This window comes from Pholcus phalangioides, unplaced genomic scaffold (assembly GCF_987345545.1).
Source record: "Pholcus phalangioides strain wild (caught in Gottingen) unplaced genomic scaffold, Ppha-v1.0 ptg000010l_1, whole genome shotgun sequence".
In the NCBI taxonomy this organism is placed as follows: domain Eukaryota; kingdom Metazoa; phylum Arthropoda; class Arachnida; order Araneae; family Pholcidae; genus Pholcus; species Pholcus phalangioides.
In genome coordinates this window covers 18,405,637-18,424,626 of record NW_028301603.1, presented here as the reverse complement: position 1 = coordinate 18,424,626, position 18,990 = coordinate 18,405,637, and the positions used below count along the sequence as shown (strand labels likewise).

At 33.9% G+C, this 18,990-nt stretch overlaps 1 protein-coding gene across 7 annotated transcripts in view; it reads left to right on the top strand.

The window, feature by feature from the left end:
* The first annotated feature begins 653 nt into the window (after window positions 1-653).
* The window catches only part of unc79 (UNC-79 domain-containing protein), a 71,146-nt gene continuing 52,809 nt past the window's right edge, over window positions 654-18,990 (top strand). The window contains exons 1-9 of one of the 7 annotated variants that reach the window (XM_089237774.1): window positions 654-823; window positions 978-1,061; window positions 4,310-4,430; window positions 5,606-5,766; window positions 5,902-6,072; window positions 7,667-7,756; window positions 8,887-8,942; window positions 11,765-11,894; window positions 16,840-16,947. In XM_089237774.1, coding sequence (XP_089093900.1) covers window positions 1,040-1,061; window positions 4,310-4,430; window positions 5,606-5,766; window positions 5,902-6,072; window positions 7,667-7,756; window positions 8,887-8,942; window positions 11,765-11,894; window positions 16,840-16,947 — 859 coding nt within the window. In that variant the 5' untranslated portion in view covers window positions 654-823; window positions 978-1,039. The other 6 variants (XM_089237775.1, XM_089237778.1, XM_089237777.1 and 3 more) reach the window with 6 other exon arrangements.

Genomic DNA, 18,990 nt, shown 5'->3' with positions numbered 1-18,990 from the left:
TGGAAATTTTTCAAGTGTAAGCGAAGGATGCTTTGGAAATTAATAAAAATCACCACTTTCAGTCGGCGCCTTTTGCAGCCGCGTAGTTCGCAGGATTCAAAAAAGATCCAATTCTGTTCACTAAGCAAAATGTCTCTAATGTTGGTACTGTATGTACTAGGTGAATAATTAGGTTGAGGAAGAAAATCAGAGAAACGTCTTACCTTTTTTTTGGAAGTTCAGTAGTAAAAATGATCAAAATTTGAATTTATATATTGTATATCCTTCTTTATTCAAAATAAAATGATAAACGAGAAAGTAATGATACTTCTGAACTTTCCATTGTCATCGCTATGTAGCCAATTTTCTGTAATACCGAGATCCGTGGTTTTAAATTCAAATTTTATTAATTTAAGCCATAATCAAGGTGGCAAAAAAAATTGCCAGTAAAGATCCCTGTAGAGTACTAATTCAATAGAGTACTAATTAACTATAGTCTGTAAATAAATAAGCAGGTTTGTTGTTTTTTTTATTTAAAAAAAATTATGGTCAGCTTAGAATCATCCTGTTTTCTGTCACTCAAAGTGATGACGTCAATGTGAGATGTCTCATATGACGTAAATAACAACTACGACGAATGTAATATATTTGTTTACAAACAAAAAATACCACTGCAATGCAGCTGTTGACATTTGGTTGATGGATAGAAGAGAGTTAACAAATATTAATCCATAAAAATGGCAATTTTTTTAAAAATTCAATTGAAAGATAAGACTTGGAAATGAAAACATTATTTATGAACATTGATGAGACATTTCGGGAAATTCATGTTGAGAAATAGAAAGTTGTTTTAATAGTCAACTTATATTCCCCCCCCCCCCCCTTCAACTAGGACTTGAAATATAAAAAAATTAACTTTTAATTGCAAATAAACTACCCTTTAAAATGTATCAAATAATTCAATTTACTCGTTACTGAATTGGAATATTTTTTTTCAGGCTAGAGGTGTCGTCGCAGTTGATTAATCTGTGATTAAATTCGAGTAGGGCACAACTCAGACATGGGGACCAGAGCTGCTGCTTGTAAATATTATATTGCTGTTATTTTCATATTAATGTTAAATCGCGTGTGAGAGAGATCTTTATTATCCGGAGGTGATGTCACTTTACACTATTACTATGATGGTTTCAGCAGCTGGTTGATGCTAAGATAAGTCTGGTGGTAGTAGTCTAGTACGCTCACCCGGCAAGTGAGAGGACGTGGGTTTGATGCCCCGCAAAACCAGTAGAATTTTCTTTCCTGGACTTATTTTCGCATCAACCAGCTGTTGAAACCTATGTATAATGACATCATCTTCGTATAAGTCGTTATCTGGTGGCAGTATCAGAAATTGTGAGCTTTAACCTGAGTTAAGTCTGACTGTCTTTGTACAGCCCCATTCAGCGCACATGAGCTCCTGGAAAGAGGATTTGTTATCTTTATAGTCCAGTGGTCTAAAGTGCTCACTGAGCAAGCAAGAGGATGTGGGTTTGATTCCCCACTGGGCCAGTTGAGTTTTCTTTTCTGAATTTATCTTTGCATCAACTAGCTATTGAAACCTTTGTAGATCCTTATTAGTCATACCCAATGTTACATTGTTACAGATTAGCTTAATTTTCAAAATTTTTTATCTATGCCAAACCCTTATACAGTGGTATCTCGAGTTACAGGTTTTTCTACTTTCGAGCAACCCAAACTACAATACAAAAAGTATTTATTAAAAAAAACTATAGTTCACGAGAAAATAGTGATCTCTCACTTATACATTGGGCCAATGGAACAGGAAAAAAAAACGTATAAGGGAATAGAATTATTTACATAAATCTTTGAGCTTGTCGTAGTAGAAAATCACCTTATAAGTAAGAGAAACATTTAAGTGAGAGAGTTTATAACTGAGACACCACTGTAATCAATCCATAACCTTGAAATGAACCAGAAAAAGCTCATTTGATGTACTAAAGCTGGGGTGATTTCAACAACTTAAAGCCAGTGATTGTCAGACTGTTCTGTATAGGTCATGGTCCCCACAAAAGGGGAGCTGACAGGACTTCAGCCCGGGGGCACTCGAGTCAATTTTGCCTTTTTCTTTTGTCTTAACACTAGCTGTAAATTCACTATAAAGGGGCCTTTGGCAAGTAACCTGAGGCCCAATAAAGATCTCGGCCTAAGGACTCTGTCACAGGATGTGTAGGTACTCTTGATAACCATGTCATGAAAGCAAAACTACTTTTATTTTGCACAAATACGACTGTATTACAGTGCTTGACAAATCCAAAAAAAAGGTGGCAGTTAAATTTGTTTGGAGTCAAGCTTTTTTTTTTCAAGAGAAATAGTCTAAAATAATGTTTGTTTTTTCTAGAACTGCACCATAGGCGTTGGTTCAAGACTTCAAAGATTGGGGGGCATGGTGGGGATTTTGTGGAGGGAGCAGGATGATGATTATATCATTTCATATATACATATATATTAGATCAGTCAGCTAATCATTGACGCTGGGGGGGGGGGGGGTAATGTCTGCTCCCCCACTTCTGCATCTCAGCCTATAGACTTAGCAACCCCTTCTATGTTGGTAGGCATAATGACATAATTTCTGAAAAATTATCATGTCCTCAGACTTCAATTTATTAATTGCATTTACAAAACTGTACGTGCCAATAGACAATGATTTGGCTGCCATGGTGGCTTGCAATATGCCAAACTGTACTGTACCATTTTAAATGAATTTTATATGGCAAGAAAAGAAAATGTGTAAAAAAATTCTCTATTTAAATTCAACAAGGAAGTTGGCTTTGAGACATAAGTTTTTGATATAGGGCTGTAATTATAAACAAAAATTAATTTTGCTTATATTTTTTGCTCCATTGCTCATAATTTTTAACGGAAAAAGAGTGAACTCACTGTGCCCTTCCTGGTCCATTGTCCCAAGGCACCAGAATCCCCCCCCCCCCACCTTAGTTGCAGCCTTGCGAGTAACTATCTTTATTATTTGTATTACGGATAGATTTATGATATATGATTGTTGCCAGAGAGCTATTCAATTTTTTTTTTGCCATTCTCCCGTACTAATTAAACGTTTTCACCACTAATTGCTAAAATTTGCTGCCTCCCCCCTTCAAACTCGCTGCCCTGAGCTACATCCTGCTAGTGCTGTCTTAATGTATAGGCCTCACAAAAATGGGAACTTGTTGAAATTTTCAAGAATTTGCTGGGTAGGGCTTCAGAAAAATCACTTGACCCGAAGGTCCATGATGCCCTAAAGACGGCCCTACATATTGCTTAGGCCCCTTGTGAATATGCCTCTGAGTTATGGCATCAGCAAAGTATTTTTGTTCTTAAATTAATTTTTGTGTTATTATGGATGATTAAAACTTATTCATAAGTCCAAAATTTTGATTATTTATTCATTCTCAATCAGCCATCCATGCTCATTCCTCATATGGATGACAGTGTTAAACTCAAGTTACAGTATAATATGTTCTGAAAATTTGTCTTATTCATTGTGGCAGAGCTTTCAAGTGTTCAATGAGTTTTTCCCCCATATATTCCAAGGTCTTATGCTCAATATTTGCTCTCAAGTTCAGTCATTCTGAATAAATAATTTTTGTGCATAACTTTTTTCTGATTAGTTACAAGACACTATAGCTACTTACTATCATACAGGTTGTCTGGAACTCTGTGTACAAACTTGGAGGGGAGGTAGAGAATATCGTCAGGAATCATAATCACATAGGAAAGTAAGTCGGAAATGCCACCTTCACATGATAAAGACACAGTAAGGACACAATAGAGAAAGCAGTGTAAAACGCTTTATTAACAAAAAAGAGTACAGTAATAGTTACAAGCATTACAGGAGGTGTTCAAAATTCCGCCCTTTGGCATTGATGTATGCATGACGTCTACGGCATAAGGATTGACGAAAATTTTCAAAGATACCAGCCATTTCATGGATTTTTTAGCAGCAGCACTGGCAATTCGTTCCACCAAGTCCATGTCTGAATCTACTGCCGTTTTATAAAAAATGACTTTCAAGGTACTCCAGAAAAGAAATCAAGAGGAGATAAATCTGGGAATCTTGGGGAGGGATGCAACAGACAACCACGCTCAATCCAACTACTTTCGAATGTCTGTACAGCGTCACCTATCCATTTTCGACCATGCTTTCCTGTGGGATTATATGATTCCTAACGATGTTCTTTACCTTTCCTCCAAGTTCGTACATGTTGTTCCGGGACACCCCGTATTTTTCTTTTGTTTCCATTAATACATTGTACTAATTCTATTTTATTGTCAGTCACTGCAAAAATCCATAATCTTCAGCACTACAACGCAAGGATCCAGACTGGCATATTACCCTTGCCATCTGGTGATGACGTTGCCAATACTTTGAAGTATTTCTCACAGACATTACTGAGGTGAGCAATTTGTTAGACTGTCTGACAGTTCTATTAACAACCTGGCTGTGTGAGATTTCTTCTTTATATGTGCATAATACCATGCTCTGCATACAAGCTCCTACCCAGATATTTCTTACTACAGTGGAATCGAATAACAGACACCTGTTAATGAACACTTTTTTAAAATTCTGTCTATGGGCCCCCCCCCCCATGTATTCTACTACCTGTTAACAAGCACTCCCTGTAAGGCCAGTCCACACCAGTAGTGCTATGCCGCGTCGATGTGAGGAAAAAAACCAATAGTGATGCAGAAGAGTGCAGAACAACTTAACAGAGCAAGGTGTGAGTGGTCGAGAAACTTGTTCCATATAAAGGGAGTGTTAATACTGATCCTCACACGAAACAGTGACAAGCGTTGAAAGAAGAAAACCTTGTCTAAATAGAATGTACATGAATGAGCCAATTTCTTTGCTGTACCGACTCTCAGCTCTGAGGAAAACAAGGGTACGCAATGTTGCGCTGTTAACCATCCCCATTGATATCTGGGTGCAGCTTCATCTCAAAAACCTGTTTTCCTCTGTGCAGTCGTGGGACCTAGCTTTAGCAGACAAAACTTATGGTCCCAAGAATGCCCTTTATTGGGAGGTTCTACTGTACCACCAGGTTGCGCAGAACAAACACCGAACAGAAACAAGGATGCATTATTGGAGAAATACATGCTATAAGGATGGCGATAGAGTTTAGGATTCACAGATTCCAGATGAATTTATCAAAATTAAAAAAAAAAGATTGCCAATTGAATGGATTTAGTCAGGGGTTTTAATCATAACCCAAAATTAACAACACGATCAACTTCGTGACCAAGGGTCTGTTTGTTTTTTTAAATTAGTGAAGCCAGTGTCACAATAAGCACATTTATAACAGGAACGTAAGTGTATTTGTACTGCCTATCACAAAATCCCCAGTGACCCAAGTTTAGGTCGTGACCCATGGGTTCAGAACCCCCTGGACTAAACATTTTTTTATGATGTGGATTTCTTGTTTGGGAGAGGCAAGAAGTAACAAATTTTAATAATTTAAGAACCTTTTTTGGTAGGTAGAGCAGTTGCTCTCTACTTGAGTTCACAACTTTAAAAATTTTAAATTTGTTATAAAAAAATTTCTAAATTTCATTGGTGTTATTATTATCATAGTGTCTTGAAAGATGTCCCGAGTATTTCACTTGAGATGTTACGATCTGTGGACAGGGATTTTGCACGAACATCATTGTTTCCAAGTTTGGACTATAAAGGCTTGTTTCTTGCTATAGTTGAGCTGGTAGATGCTGTCCCACTTGTACAACATGGCCCACATGGTAATTCTTTCTCTGTTGTTTTTGCTTAGATGAATATCAACTAAGAAATGATTTTTGTTTGCCTGTTAGGATTTTTTAATGTATTTTAATAATCAATCTAGTAAATTTTATGGATGAATATTTTTCCTCTTATAGTTCTGGGACAAACAATACTGCACACTCTTGCTTGTTTGGTGCCGTTTCTTGAGCATGAGTACATGGATACATTACCGTACTTGCTTGCATCATCCTTGACTCTTTTTCCTATTTCTTTGCACAAAGATATTATTGACATGCTCTGTAGACGTCTGCTGCCATTCACATACAGTGAGTACTTGTGCATCATTTAACTTTGTTCATTCAGTTGTGTGTAAAACATGGTTTGTGGTTCATAAAAAAAAAATTTCAAGTCAGTGGCATATTTATAGGAGGGACTGATAGGTTAGATCTGTCAACTAACAGTGAAATGCACATGTACAAAAGAAGCTGTATCCATTCAACTTGCACTGTGTCTTTTTTGCTGACCTCATTCGTTTGTCAAGGTGACAGATGTGGTTGAAGATTGGTTTAAACAGCACAACCACAGTTTTTCTTTGTAAACAAAAATCATTGCTATGTAATGGTCCAAGTTTGAAGTCTAGTATCTTCATGAAGTTATCAGCCACTTCACACATTTGCCCAGACTTCAGACACTAGCCACTTCATAAAGTGGTCAACCGATTGCCAGAAATTTCACAAAGACACTAGATTTGGACATGGATTGTAACAGCTATAGTAGACTCTTGATAATTCGGCCTTGTGCTAGTCCGACTCGTTCAGTAATCTGGTGTTTTTGGGTCTTTAGGTGTTCGAGTGTTTTTTCTTTGAGCGTAGAAGAAGAGAACATGTCCCTGCATATCTTTACGCTGAAGTTTAAATTATTTAAATGGCCTTTTTGAATTAACTTCAAGTAATCCGGCACACCCTGGTCCGATATGTGCTGGATTAACAAGAGAGTCTACTATATACAGGGTGTCCTGTAAGTGCTAATACAGGCTTTATCTCATCACTCTTCCATTGTAGAGACGTATAGTTTCAATTTACAAAATGCTCAAAAAGCATTCAGAAATTACCCTGTACCATTTTTGAGAGTGCAAATACAGTATATAACAAAATAAAAACAAAATTCTAAGAAATAAAAAAATCTGTCCTACTTCCAATTAGAAAGGTGTTGCCCTGTCTCTCCTGATGACAACAAAAAAAATTTTTTTTAAGTTTCCAAGTGCAATATTCGTTTAAACATTTGCATTAAAAAATTGGAGAGAAGCTGGGAAAGAACAGCATAAATGATGGAAAGGAGCACTGCCCATTAGTTTTTTGCGGTTCTTTCATAACTTTTCTCCAATTTATGAATATAAATATCTTAGCAAATATTGCACTTAGAAATATGGAGTTTTTCTGTTGGTCTCAAAAAATATGGGGCGATAACCTTCTAATTGAAAGTGATGGGATAAGAGGGGACTGTTAAAAATTTAGATTTTTTTATTTTTTGAAACACTTTTCACTCTCAAAACTGGTACAAGGTAGTTTTTGAGCGCCTTTTGAGCATTTTTTAAAATTGAAATCATACTTCTATGATGGATGCTTGATGAGATAAAAGCTGCATTAGCACTTACAGGACACCCTGTATAAAAACATTCAAATGTTTGCCCAATATTGTTTAAAAGAAACATGTGCCACAATGTGGATTGAATGATTTATCCAAAAAACTGGTTTTTTTTAGCTCAATTATAATTGAGCTCTGATATTAACAACATAAAGTTTTTTATGTTCAAGCATCGAAATGTTCAATTATCTGAAAAAAAAATGGAGAGAATTGAAAAATATTTTTTGGCATCAGACATTTTTCAACATTTAATTCAGAACTTTTCCAATTTTCAAGGGCTTGATACTGAAACTGAGATGCAAAGCTATTCAAACATGTCCACACCAGCAATACTTATGATGATCTTTCAATACACTGACTGTTCAGGTATTTAAATTTCATTACTTAAATAATTGTCGCTTGTATGTCTTGTGCATTACACTGATTTATAATGTGTGTCGATAATAATATGCTGTAATTTGAATTAATAAATTAATTTAGTAAATTATTGTGATATTTTAATTTTTTCTTGTGAAATATAGTTAAAAAAAGTATTTTAAGGCCACAGGCCTACTGCATGATAAATATTGATATATATATATCATGAATATTTTCTGTTTTTATAAATAAGTGATGCAATGAAGTAGTTATAGTTTTTTCTATGGTGTTCTTCTTTATACTAAGATTATATGAGTAAATTTTGTATACTGATATATAGAGGGTATACGTAAGTCTGTTAAAAAAGAATTGGTGGGGTGATAGTACCATCAAAACAAACAATATTCATAATGAAAGCTATGGTCATAATCCACTGAGTTCAGAAAATCTAAACTTACTCAGAAGCACGTCCAACAAGCACAAGTCTTTGCTTCAGACGTCATTTCCACTCTGCCAGAGAAGCAGAACTTTCCTAGAACATAATCGTTAACCATTTGCCGTATGCAAATTTCTAGTGAGGCATGTCCTGAATGCCAGATACCCTGAACTGTTGGATGTGATGGACCAGTGATGTGGTCTCCATGCTCATTGGACCTAAATCTATTTGACTTCTTTTTGTAGGGACACATGAAAGCATTGGTGTATGAGTGGCCTGTAGACTGCAGAATATCTCATAGTAAGAATTCTTGTTTGATGCAGTAGAAAAGATCAGTATGACACCAGGAGTCTACAAGGTGCATTCATTGTGTATAGTAGTAGTTGTCTTTCAATTGGTGTAGACTGTGCCACATGACCCACCATCAGACATCACTTTGAGCATCTCCTCTGTGTCTTTTGCTGATCTGCTTGGGTTGTGCAACTTTTGATTTTCTTGTGTCTTTTTTTTCACTTCAACATGGACAATTTACTTTACGCTTTTCTGACACTGAGTGAATTGCGACCATAGGGTTCATTGTAAATATTACTTGTCTTGACGGGTACTATCACCCCCTCTAATTTTTTCAAACAGTTTATGAACACCCTTTATACGATTGCTATAATAAAATTGAATAAAAATAACTGACTTTTCCTTCTTACAGCATTCCATTGTCAAGTACTAGAGTGTTACATGAGTTTGAAGAAAGATGTTGTAAAGGTTTGACTTTAAACTTTCAAGACATTTTTTTTCATATAATAAATGTTTTATTTAAAAATCAATTAAAAAAATTAACATACCAAAAAAAAAATTTTTCAAAGATTCCATCTTGAAGCTTATTTTTTTCTTCATTATTTACACGTGCATTTTCCATTTTTCCATAGTTTTTATTCCATGTATTAAAAGAAAATCTACAGTATTCCCACTCGTCCTACTTTTTCTACTTTTTTGGTAAAATGTCCTACTTTCTCAGTTTTTGTCCTACTCTTCCACCAAATCCTATCTACAAAATTGGTGCAATTGGTTTTAATTGAGCAGGGAATCATTGATGTATTGCCAAATAGTATAAATGTTGTAGATTGCAATTTTATGATTCTGCCAAAGCAGAAATTTTATCGTTTTCAAGGGTATTTGGGGGGCATATGTGGACCATTTGGTTTATTAATTTTTCATTTGCTTAGTTTGAGATTTCAACAAGTCGAGTAGTAATTTAAAAAAATGTGGGGGGGGGGGCTGGAAAACATTATTTTGTATTTACTACTTCGTGGTCTTGGACAATGACATTCATCATTCAAAATTATGACACACATTTTGTGTATAGGTGAAACAACAGTTTGCATAACAAAGCAGTTGTATACATAGGCCTATTCTAGGTTTGGTGATTCTGATGCTACCCAATAGCATTCCATTGTCTTCTGTATTTTTAGGGTATGCAGAGGCATAAACAATGTACAGAATGCTTCGCAAAGAGCTAGAAATGAAAGTGCTTCATTTTTCAAAAATGATTACACTGTCATTGAACAGTAAAATATAAACAAATCCCTTTAAAAAAGGGATGTCAACGCAGTAAAACCATCTGGTTCACCTTGACTTATTTATATCGGAGCTTGTAATTTACACATTTTGCACTGTGTTTTCGAAAGTGGTCTTGAAGGAGCATCATTCTTGAAAATTTTACATGGCTTCATAATTTGCTATGTGCATTGTCAAAGAGAGTTGACAGATTGGACTGTGGAAAACTCAAAAAAAAAAATTAATTTATATTGTGAGGAGAACACACAAAAAAAAAAAAAATTATCTGCAGTTACTAGTTTTGGCCAAAAATTGTTTTTGTAACCCAGTCATTTCTGTCATTTTGCTTTGACTTGAGTCAATCTTATAGGATACTGAAATAGTGCTATGGAAAAAAATATATAATTTTTTTTTTTAAATAAAATTTTTTTAGGATAATTTTTGTTGTGTTATGATTATGTTGTCTAAGGGGACCCTCCCCATCCTACTTTTTAGTCCTGCTTTTTCCTACTTCCTGTAATTTTTCGAGTGGGAGAATCTACTTACTGTACTGTCACTATTGTCATCAATAATTACAAAAAAACTGTTTTCTTTATTGGGAAATCATGTACAGATCTTGCAAAAAGATTAAAACTATTGAGAGAATCATATGATTTCTTCCTGAAATGGTTTTTGGAGGAATAGAATTTTCATGAAATTGATTAAATATCAAAGTATGTTTTCCATTGATTTCACATGAAATATTTTTATCTATTTAAACCAGGCTCTTGAAAAGTATTAAAATGCATTATGTCACTAGTTATTTGTCAATGTTATAAGACTTTCTAGTGTGTTGTTCTCTAAAACATTTTGTGATCTCTATCTGAATTCTCTCAGATAGAGTGGAATCGCTGTGCTCCTGCTGTATACTACCAGGCTATCTTTCCACCTTAGATTAGTGGCACTATTTTATATTTTTCACACAATATAGTTTTGTCTGATGTCAATATAAGGTGCAAACAACACTGTAGGTATATAGTGTGGTTCAGAAGTCTTGACCTCTTTAAAAAAAAAAAAAAATTAAAAAAGGCTATCTCAAAGATAAAGACAAAAGACTTGGAGCATTAGAAAAAAATGTTTCAAAGTTTTTTATTTATTACGAACTAAATTTCTATATGCACTCTTTTAGTGACAATGTCAAGTCTAAATCTACATAGTATTTCTTGCCATGTAATTTGCAACATGGGTGTTACAAAGAATAGAAGTGAGGATGAAAGTGAAAAAAAAACCAGTTTTTTTAAATACAAATATATTAATTTAATTCCTGTTAGGCAGTTGTCGTTTTAACTTTTCAACTGAATTTATGGATTTTTTTATTTCTTTATATATGTACTTGCATTAAATTCTAGATGATCCAGAAGTCTGGAGCTTGTTTTGAAAAAAATACATTTAAAAAAACTGTTGAAGATAGAGACAAAGCATTCTTATCTTAAAGCATTTGAAAGGAAACGTTTCAGAGTTTTTTTAACTTTCATTTACTTTACTTCCATCCTTTGTAATGCCCATGTTGCAAATGACATGGCAAAAAATGCTATGTAGGCCTGACATCTTTCGCATCACTAAAGGTGCACATGTAAAAATTTTGTAGTAAGTAAAAAAGAAAGAGACAGAGAGAGAGAGAGGTTAAACCTTTTCTTCCAAATGCTTCAAGCTGTTTGCGTCTGTCTTTGATGGCTTTTTTTTCAAATATTTTTTTTCAAAAGAAGTCAAGACTTCCAAAAATCACCCAATATATCATGATGCAAACAAGGTTGTCATATTTTAGTGACTTCTGAAGTGGGTTAATGCGCATATTCCTTGAATGAGTGGGTTTCAGCCCTGGGTTCCTTTGGAAAAATTGCTTTTCTTGACTTGTACTATCACATGTCTCATTTTGACTGTAGAGTTTTGGGCCACCCTGTATATGATGTTGAATATCAAACTAATTTTTCAAAGTGTATCTGATTGTTATAAATTTTCTCTAAAATTTTGTTTTATACATTTCATTTTAGGACTTACTTTGTGTCGTTGCCCATGGAACAGCAAAAGTTAGGGGTCATGCAGTAGAATTACTTTTCCAGTATCTGCCTTCCCTAAACCCAGCTTTGTTGGATAGAAAAGGAATTGGTAATAAGCTTAATGGTGTGTTCTGTTTTAGATTTTCATGCTTTTCCAACTGTGATGTCCTGTGACGTGACGTGCCCCGTGAAGTGAAGTGACATGCAGGATTTGTTTATGGGCCATTTGTTGTGAGCAACTCTGCTTTTTAGCTTTTTGATATTTCCCATTTTTATTTTTTTTAAATTTTGAATATTTTCTTTTTTCTCATTCTCTTATTTGTAATTTTTTACTTACCTATAGTTAGTTTATTTCCCTTATCTGAATCTTAGTGCTGATGTATTAGCATGTAGCTGCAACCTTTCCATTGTGGCTTCTTTAGTATGAGGTGTTTTTATAATGGTTATTTAATCTTTTGATGTTTGACTTAAAATATTATTACTGGTCACATTGTTCTTTAATATTCTACCGATTCTCATGATTATGAGGCAGTTAAAAAGAGATAGAGCTGTCAATATTTTCAAGTACAGGTATATATGTTTTTGAAACCACTTTAACCCTTTAACACCCAAAAGATGGCCCAGATAAGGAGTATGGATATGTTTTGGATGCTTTTGTGAATGGCAGGGAAGAAGATAAAAAAATTTTCTGAGGCTGGAACTGAAAAGCAGGTATAAGTCTTATAGAAGGGTGAGGAGAAAGATAATAGTGTCAAAACTTGAATGAGTCCATTTCGAGAAGAAATGTCTGAGTGAATAATTATAATTCTGAGAGTTAAACTGTTTGTTTATGGCAGTTATTCTTAGTGGGTGTTCCATTAGTGGCCAGAGATGTTACGATATACTTTGGGGATAAAATTATATTGAACATAGTGATAGGACAATGATTTCCAATCAATTTTGGCACTTTAGGGTGGCACTGACGTGTATCAAAATTAGTCAGGGGTGTATCAAAGCATTTGGAATATTCAAGCGAGCCACAAATGCAAAATGTTTGCAATTTTCTGATCTATGGTCTGAGAAAGGATGGTGACAAAAAGAGGGAATAATTTTTAGGGTTCGGTGCATATCAGAAATTCAATTGAGAGTGAGACTTTCAATGCATATTCTTCACATTCTGTATGCTACGAATGTTACTATTTTATGTAAGCATGATTAAAGAATGTAAGTAAGAAAAAGAACAACATCTGAATGAACATGATTTAGCCTACACTAAAAGTAATGAGGTTGTTATACATCAAAATAGCAAAGCATATATTTATGTTAAACTCTGACTCATTTACAATCTTACGCATGAGAGACATTTTTTTTCATACTTCTATCACACATTCAGTTATCTTTCGTAAAAGTGTTATAAGCAATTTTATACTTTGGCCTGAAACAATGCGCTATAATAATTTGGCCTATAAATAGTATGTGAAAATAGCCCAGCTGCAGTTATAGTTGGTGATCTCTAAACATATATCTATCCCTGAAAGCATGTGTCACCTATAAAAATGAAAAGGAGATAAATGCCATAACAATGAAAAAGAAAGGGGGAAAAAACATGTTTCTCACCATGTTTTTGAACTATGCATAGTTCTGGGTGAGTAATTCTTCCTTTTGCCCTTCTTTAAGGAGGGAAAAATTATTTAATTTTGTCACAAATACCCGGTCAACACAACTTCGTTGCATTTAGATCAGTTTATATTTAAATTTTGTTTTATCAATCAGCAATCCTCATTTTCAGATTGCATCATATTGAGATCGTATCTAGAATTTTTTTTCTTATAAGTAAATCCAAACTTGTGAGATTATGATTAATAATATTCACAAAAGGGAGAAAAATATATTTTTTGTAATATGATATATATCTTAGATATTATCATGTATTTAAGATGTTTAAGAGACAAAATGTCATAAAAACACTTTCAAATTATTTTAACCTTTTCAAGCTCAATTTAATCTAGGTTTGACTCAAAAAAATATCAAATTTTTTAAACATAATAGCAAAATGAACAGGTATGGCTTATGTGCAGCACTGCAATCTATTAAAAATTTTCTAATCCTAAGCTCTAAGCAAGTTACATTTGAGAAGTGCCAGGATGGCAGGTCAGCTGTGCCTGAGTGGCGCAGTAGTAAGATGCTCATCTTCCACTATGAAGGTCCATGGGGTTTGAATACGGGCAAGGAACATCAGAAACAAGTTCTTTACTTACTGTGTCTAGGGTGACCATCAGTAGATGGTGCCTTCATTTCCCACCCAACTTCACTGGTTGGAAATTGCCATATAGCTTTATATGACCAGAGTTAGTGTGTGGTAAAATAGTCAGAAATAGATTGGCAGATCAGTTGTGCTCAATTTCAACTTAGGTTGAACTGGAAAGGAGGTTGAGAAAAACATTATTATTTTTTTTTTTTTCAAACTGTAAACTGATTGGGCATCTCAACTTTGCCATCACTCTATAAAATAATTGCTCTCATATTTAGCTACTACCACATCCAAATCATGATAGTTTTGTTTCTTGATTTATATTTAGTGACAGCTTTAGCAAATTTAAAAAATGGAAAATTGTGACTCTAGTCACTGCAAAGAAAGATTCTTGGAAAATTTTGTGGTGGAATAATATCAAAATATATACAGCAATTTATTAAACTATATGTTTATAGAATTTAGGTTCTGGGAGTACCGCTGTGGTGGTCGAGTGGTCATAGTGATAGAATTGGGTTTGAACACCACCATTGCCATAGTGGTGGTTGACTGAAGTTGGTTTTCTGTGGTTTCCAGCTTTGAGGCGCGAATGTGAGTTGACTTTCCCGTTGAAAAGTCTCGCCACAGAGAGCAACAGGCCTCTACAACAATACCAGTATTCAATCATTACATTTCACTCATAGTTATAAAAATTGACAGCAGATGGCAGCACTACATATAACAAGCATTAAATAGAAACATCCTTCACATAAGGTTCAAAACACATACATGCACAACTTCCAGCAAGGCCCTGGTCTTGTTCAACCACCTGCTAAAATCTCGTCATTCAGACAGAGTGGTGGGCCATGATATGGTTAGAAGGAAGAGGTTCTGGGAATTATTGGTTCCAAGAATTCTAAGGAGGTTAAACTTGTAATGTTTGAAGAAAGAAAGCACTGGATTTACCATATTGTTTATGTACCTGTAAGATACGTATATTGTATATGTGGAAGAGCGGGAGTAGCCAAGAGAAAAATAAATCCTCTGAAAATAGTGATTAGATGTGGGATTTTCTTTTTGTGTTAAGGGTTTGGTCGCTGAAGGAGTCCCACCCTCAGTATGATGAACTCAGCCTATTCGTCTTATAACATTAGCAGAAAACATTCTTTTTTTCTGCAGAGTGTGAGATAAATGGCCTGTGAAAGCAATGATTTATCTTTAGCATGATGAGTAGGAGAACATAGCTGCAATATAAAATGTGGGAGAAATTGGAAGAGTGAAACGTTGATGAGGGAGTATCTTGCACATAGTGAGGTGTTTGGAACTACTTCACCAAACACCAACTCTGGCCATATCGCAATTTACTGCCATTAGAGAAAATGGGTTGGAAGTGAAGGCGCTGTCTATCGGTGGTCACCTCGAGTTCGTTAGGGAAAATATCTTATCGATATCCTTCCTTGGGTTCGAACCCGTGACCCTGACAACAACCTTCACGATGGTAGACGAGCATCTTACCACCATGCTACTCGGGCACGGTGTTTGGAACTGGGGCAGTCTAAATTTTGAAGTGTTTCTGGTATTTCTTTTAGAAAAGATTGCTGAGAAATAAAATGCGAATCAAATGGAATAGTCTACAGATGTTATAGAGAAAAATTTTGGAAATATCCTATGTGGAAAAATACTTTTTCACGATAGCTTTTTTTAAAGTAAAATATATATATATATATATTTATTTATTTATTTATATATATATAAGTGCTTCATCTCATAAGTAACAGATCCCGAAGATTTCTCCCACGTTCACAAGAATGCTGATCTTGATCCCATAGAGTGTTTTAAATAAAAATATTGTGTATTAGTAATGTCCATGTTCATCTTACTTAAATGTAACTGCAAAAAGAAGAATCATGTTGAAGATGTCATTTTTTTTGTATATAGCAATGATATTGTCTCGTGAATGTCATTGACCATATATTCAATACAGACCAGTGTCTTTGAAATCATTGTTCTCTCTGATTTCTTTGTTTGTTTGCTCGCTGTCTAACTGTGTTCAGCCAAACAAAAACATTGTTTATGAACAAAGGGAAACCAATGTCAAACATTCAGATATTCATTGTTGAAGCAGAAAAAATATTTTTTTTTTGTTAAACAGTTTTTGACAATTTTGGACATTCGTCAAGTTTTTAAAGTATCCCCTCATTTAAATCAAGTTTTGTATGCTAAATTTGGCGCTGATTGGTCAAGCAGTTCCTGAGACATTTCAGGGTTGCATAGAAATATTGCATAAAGCCATGACAGTTTTGAGCGAATATTTTGTAGATATGCAATAGGCAATTGAAACGCTAAAAAAGTGACATAGACTAATGCACATTTTGAGAAGGAAAAATTATACTGAGACGTATGTGATAGAACTTCTAGCTATACAATGCATCTGTGTCCCTAATTATTACTCTAGCTAAAATAATATATTATGCCACATTAATTTAAAAAAAATTATTTCTATATCAAAGCTAAAAGAAAAGAAAATATAATGTAATGAGATACTTGCAGCTTATGTGAAAAGCAATTGTAAATGTTCAGCTTTGTTTCAGAGCTGATAAAAAATCTGCTTTATCGCTTTGCTTAATTTTGCATTTCAGTCTTTGTTGCGAAAATGAAGGTTGCTGAGTGCTACTGATGTCATTTCTATTTTCCACCTTGATGTTTTCCCTCTCTCGTATCAAATGCTTCATAATATTCATGTTTCATCTTTTTTTCACTTTCTTTCAATTTTGCTGTCTGTTTTCTGTTTTTTTTCTCTCTTTTTTCTGTTTCTGTTCATCAATTTTTTTGTTTTCATGCTTCCTCATTTGCCTGGTAGGGTGGCTCCTAGACTCTTTGTGTACTCTGACCTGCCTTGTTCTCTTTCCCACCTTCTCTCCGAGTTCTGTGTCACCTTCTATACTGCCTACGGGATCTTCTCATACTGGTAAGAACTGTTCTTAAAATCTCTGTCTTCCACATCTCTTTTTCCAGTCCTTCATTCTTCTGCTTCACCCCTTCCTTTTCGTTCTAGCTGCCACCCCTTGAGTAACATGAATCTTAATCATTGCAATTGCAAGGATGGATGCTGTGTTGCATGCTTAGGCATGAGTGCTTGTATTTGTCTATGGAACTCATACATACTGATACAAGTAAATTGTTACCCTGTATGTAGCATGAATTTCTTGCCTTTTCATCAAAATTTGCAAATAATATCTGTATGATTGTTTTATGCACTAACACATCAACAAAAAAAACAAAAAAAACTACAACATTAAAAGGTCTTGTATATATTTCCAAAAGTATTCTATGTAATCATTTATGACACCGTGAAAATAGTTAGAATTTGTTTTACATCTATTTCATATTCATAAATCACCTTCACTTCTAATATTCTTCTTTTTTCTGAGCATATTAAAGTATCAAACTTACATTTGAATTTAATGTTTGGTAATACTTATGACAATTTTTTTTTGTGTAAATTTTCTTGAAAGCAAAAGAAATGGAACTTTGAATTAAAAAAAATAGTTTTGTAAATAATAAAAATGTTCCATTAAATATCACGTTTTTTACAGAGTCAGAGAAGGAAAAGTGATTTCTAATCAAAAATAATAAAAATGATTTCAAAACATAGGATTTTTGTCCCATCCTTAAAGTATGGTACATAAAAAAAAAAGGGGGAAAAAATACTGGGGGGGGGGGGAAACTAACCAATTCATTTTCCAAAAAAAAGTTGTGTAAAATAAAATAACTTAATTTTTTATTTGATTCAATAATATACTGTAAAAGCAGTTGAATTATAAATCTTTCTACAGGATGGTTTTACATGAAACAACAGCCATAGTTCTCTTCTACAGAATGTTCACAGTACTGTACCTCTATATCTTGGACATCTAACTTGGACAAGTTTTATAGAACTGTAGATGTCCAACTTAGGTTTTACTGTAGTTATTTCAATCAAATAAAACACTATGTTAGCATTAAATTGGCAAAATCTTAAATGATTGCATGAAACGTATGTAAGTTTTCTACATTTTAAATTAAAGCTGTAACTTATGCTAAATAATTTGTTCCTTTATACTTCTTAAAGCTAAAATTTTAAAGATTGATTTTCTTTTTTAATTTCAGTGTCATTCATTGTTGAACTTCTTATTTTAAGAATTATAATTTACTTAGTTGGCCTATATTGAAAAAAAAGAACTACCAAAATTTAAAAAAAAAGTTCATTTGCCTCTTATAAAACTTATTTTTTAATTTTTTTAACATAAAATTTTTTTGTTTTAATATTGAGGGGAAGAAAATCTAACACTTGGCATGGCAAATTATTTAAATTTTTAGTAAATTTAGTTAAATGACTAAAGTAACAGTATTTATTAAAAGGAACTGAAAGATTTTTTTTAAGACCAGTAGTTTATAAAGTGGAACATTTGAAAAAAATAAGTTAAATTAATTACTGTATATCGTCTCTTATTATTTATAATTTCATTGTGAGAGGGATTGCTAGCATAAAATAATTTCACAGTTGGTTGCGTTATGTTTTGTGATGTGCTGTGGATTCCCCTGAATTTGTGGTTACAATGAATTAGTAATTACTCAGATCAATAAAGATACAGATTGAGTAGAACTTTCAATGTTAGTATTATTGTGAGCATAAATTATTTGATTCTGAATATCCAACATCAAAAATCAGAAACTTGAGAGAAACAGGGCAAAAACTTCAGTTCAATGTTCCTGACCTTGAGTTTCCTATGATTCTCTTGGTCTTACAAAATTTTGTTCAGAGAACTTGATATCGCTGACTTGATCCATATATGTGACTCGTGGGAAACCTCATTATTTATATCATTCACTGAATCTACTTACTTCAGTAGTTGCACTAGATTGCATGGCTCAGACCAGTAGAATTAGCAACTGTAGATTTTTTAGATACATTTTCTTTTCAAGTTTATTACCAAAATTATTCAACCTCCACTCTTTACTCTCAAACCTT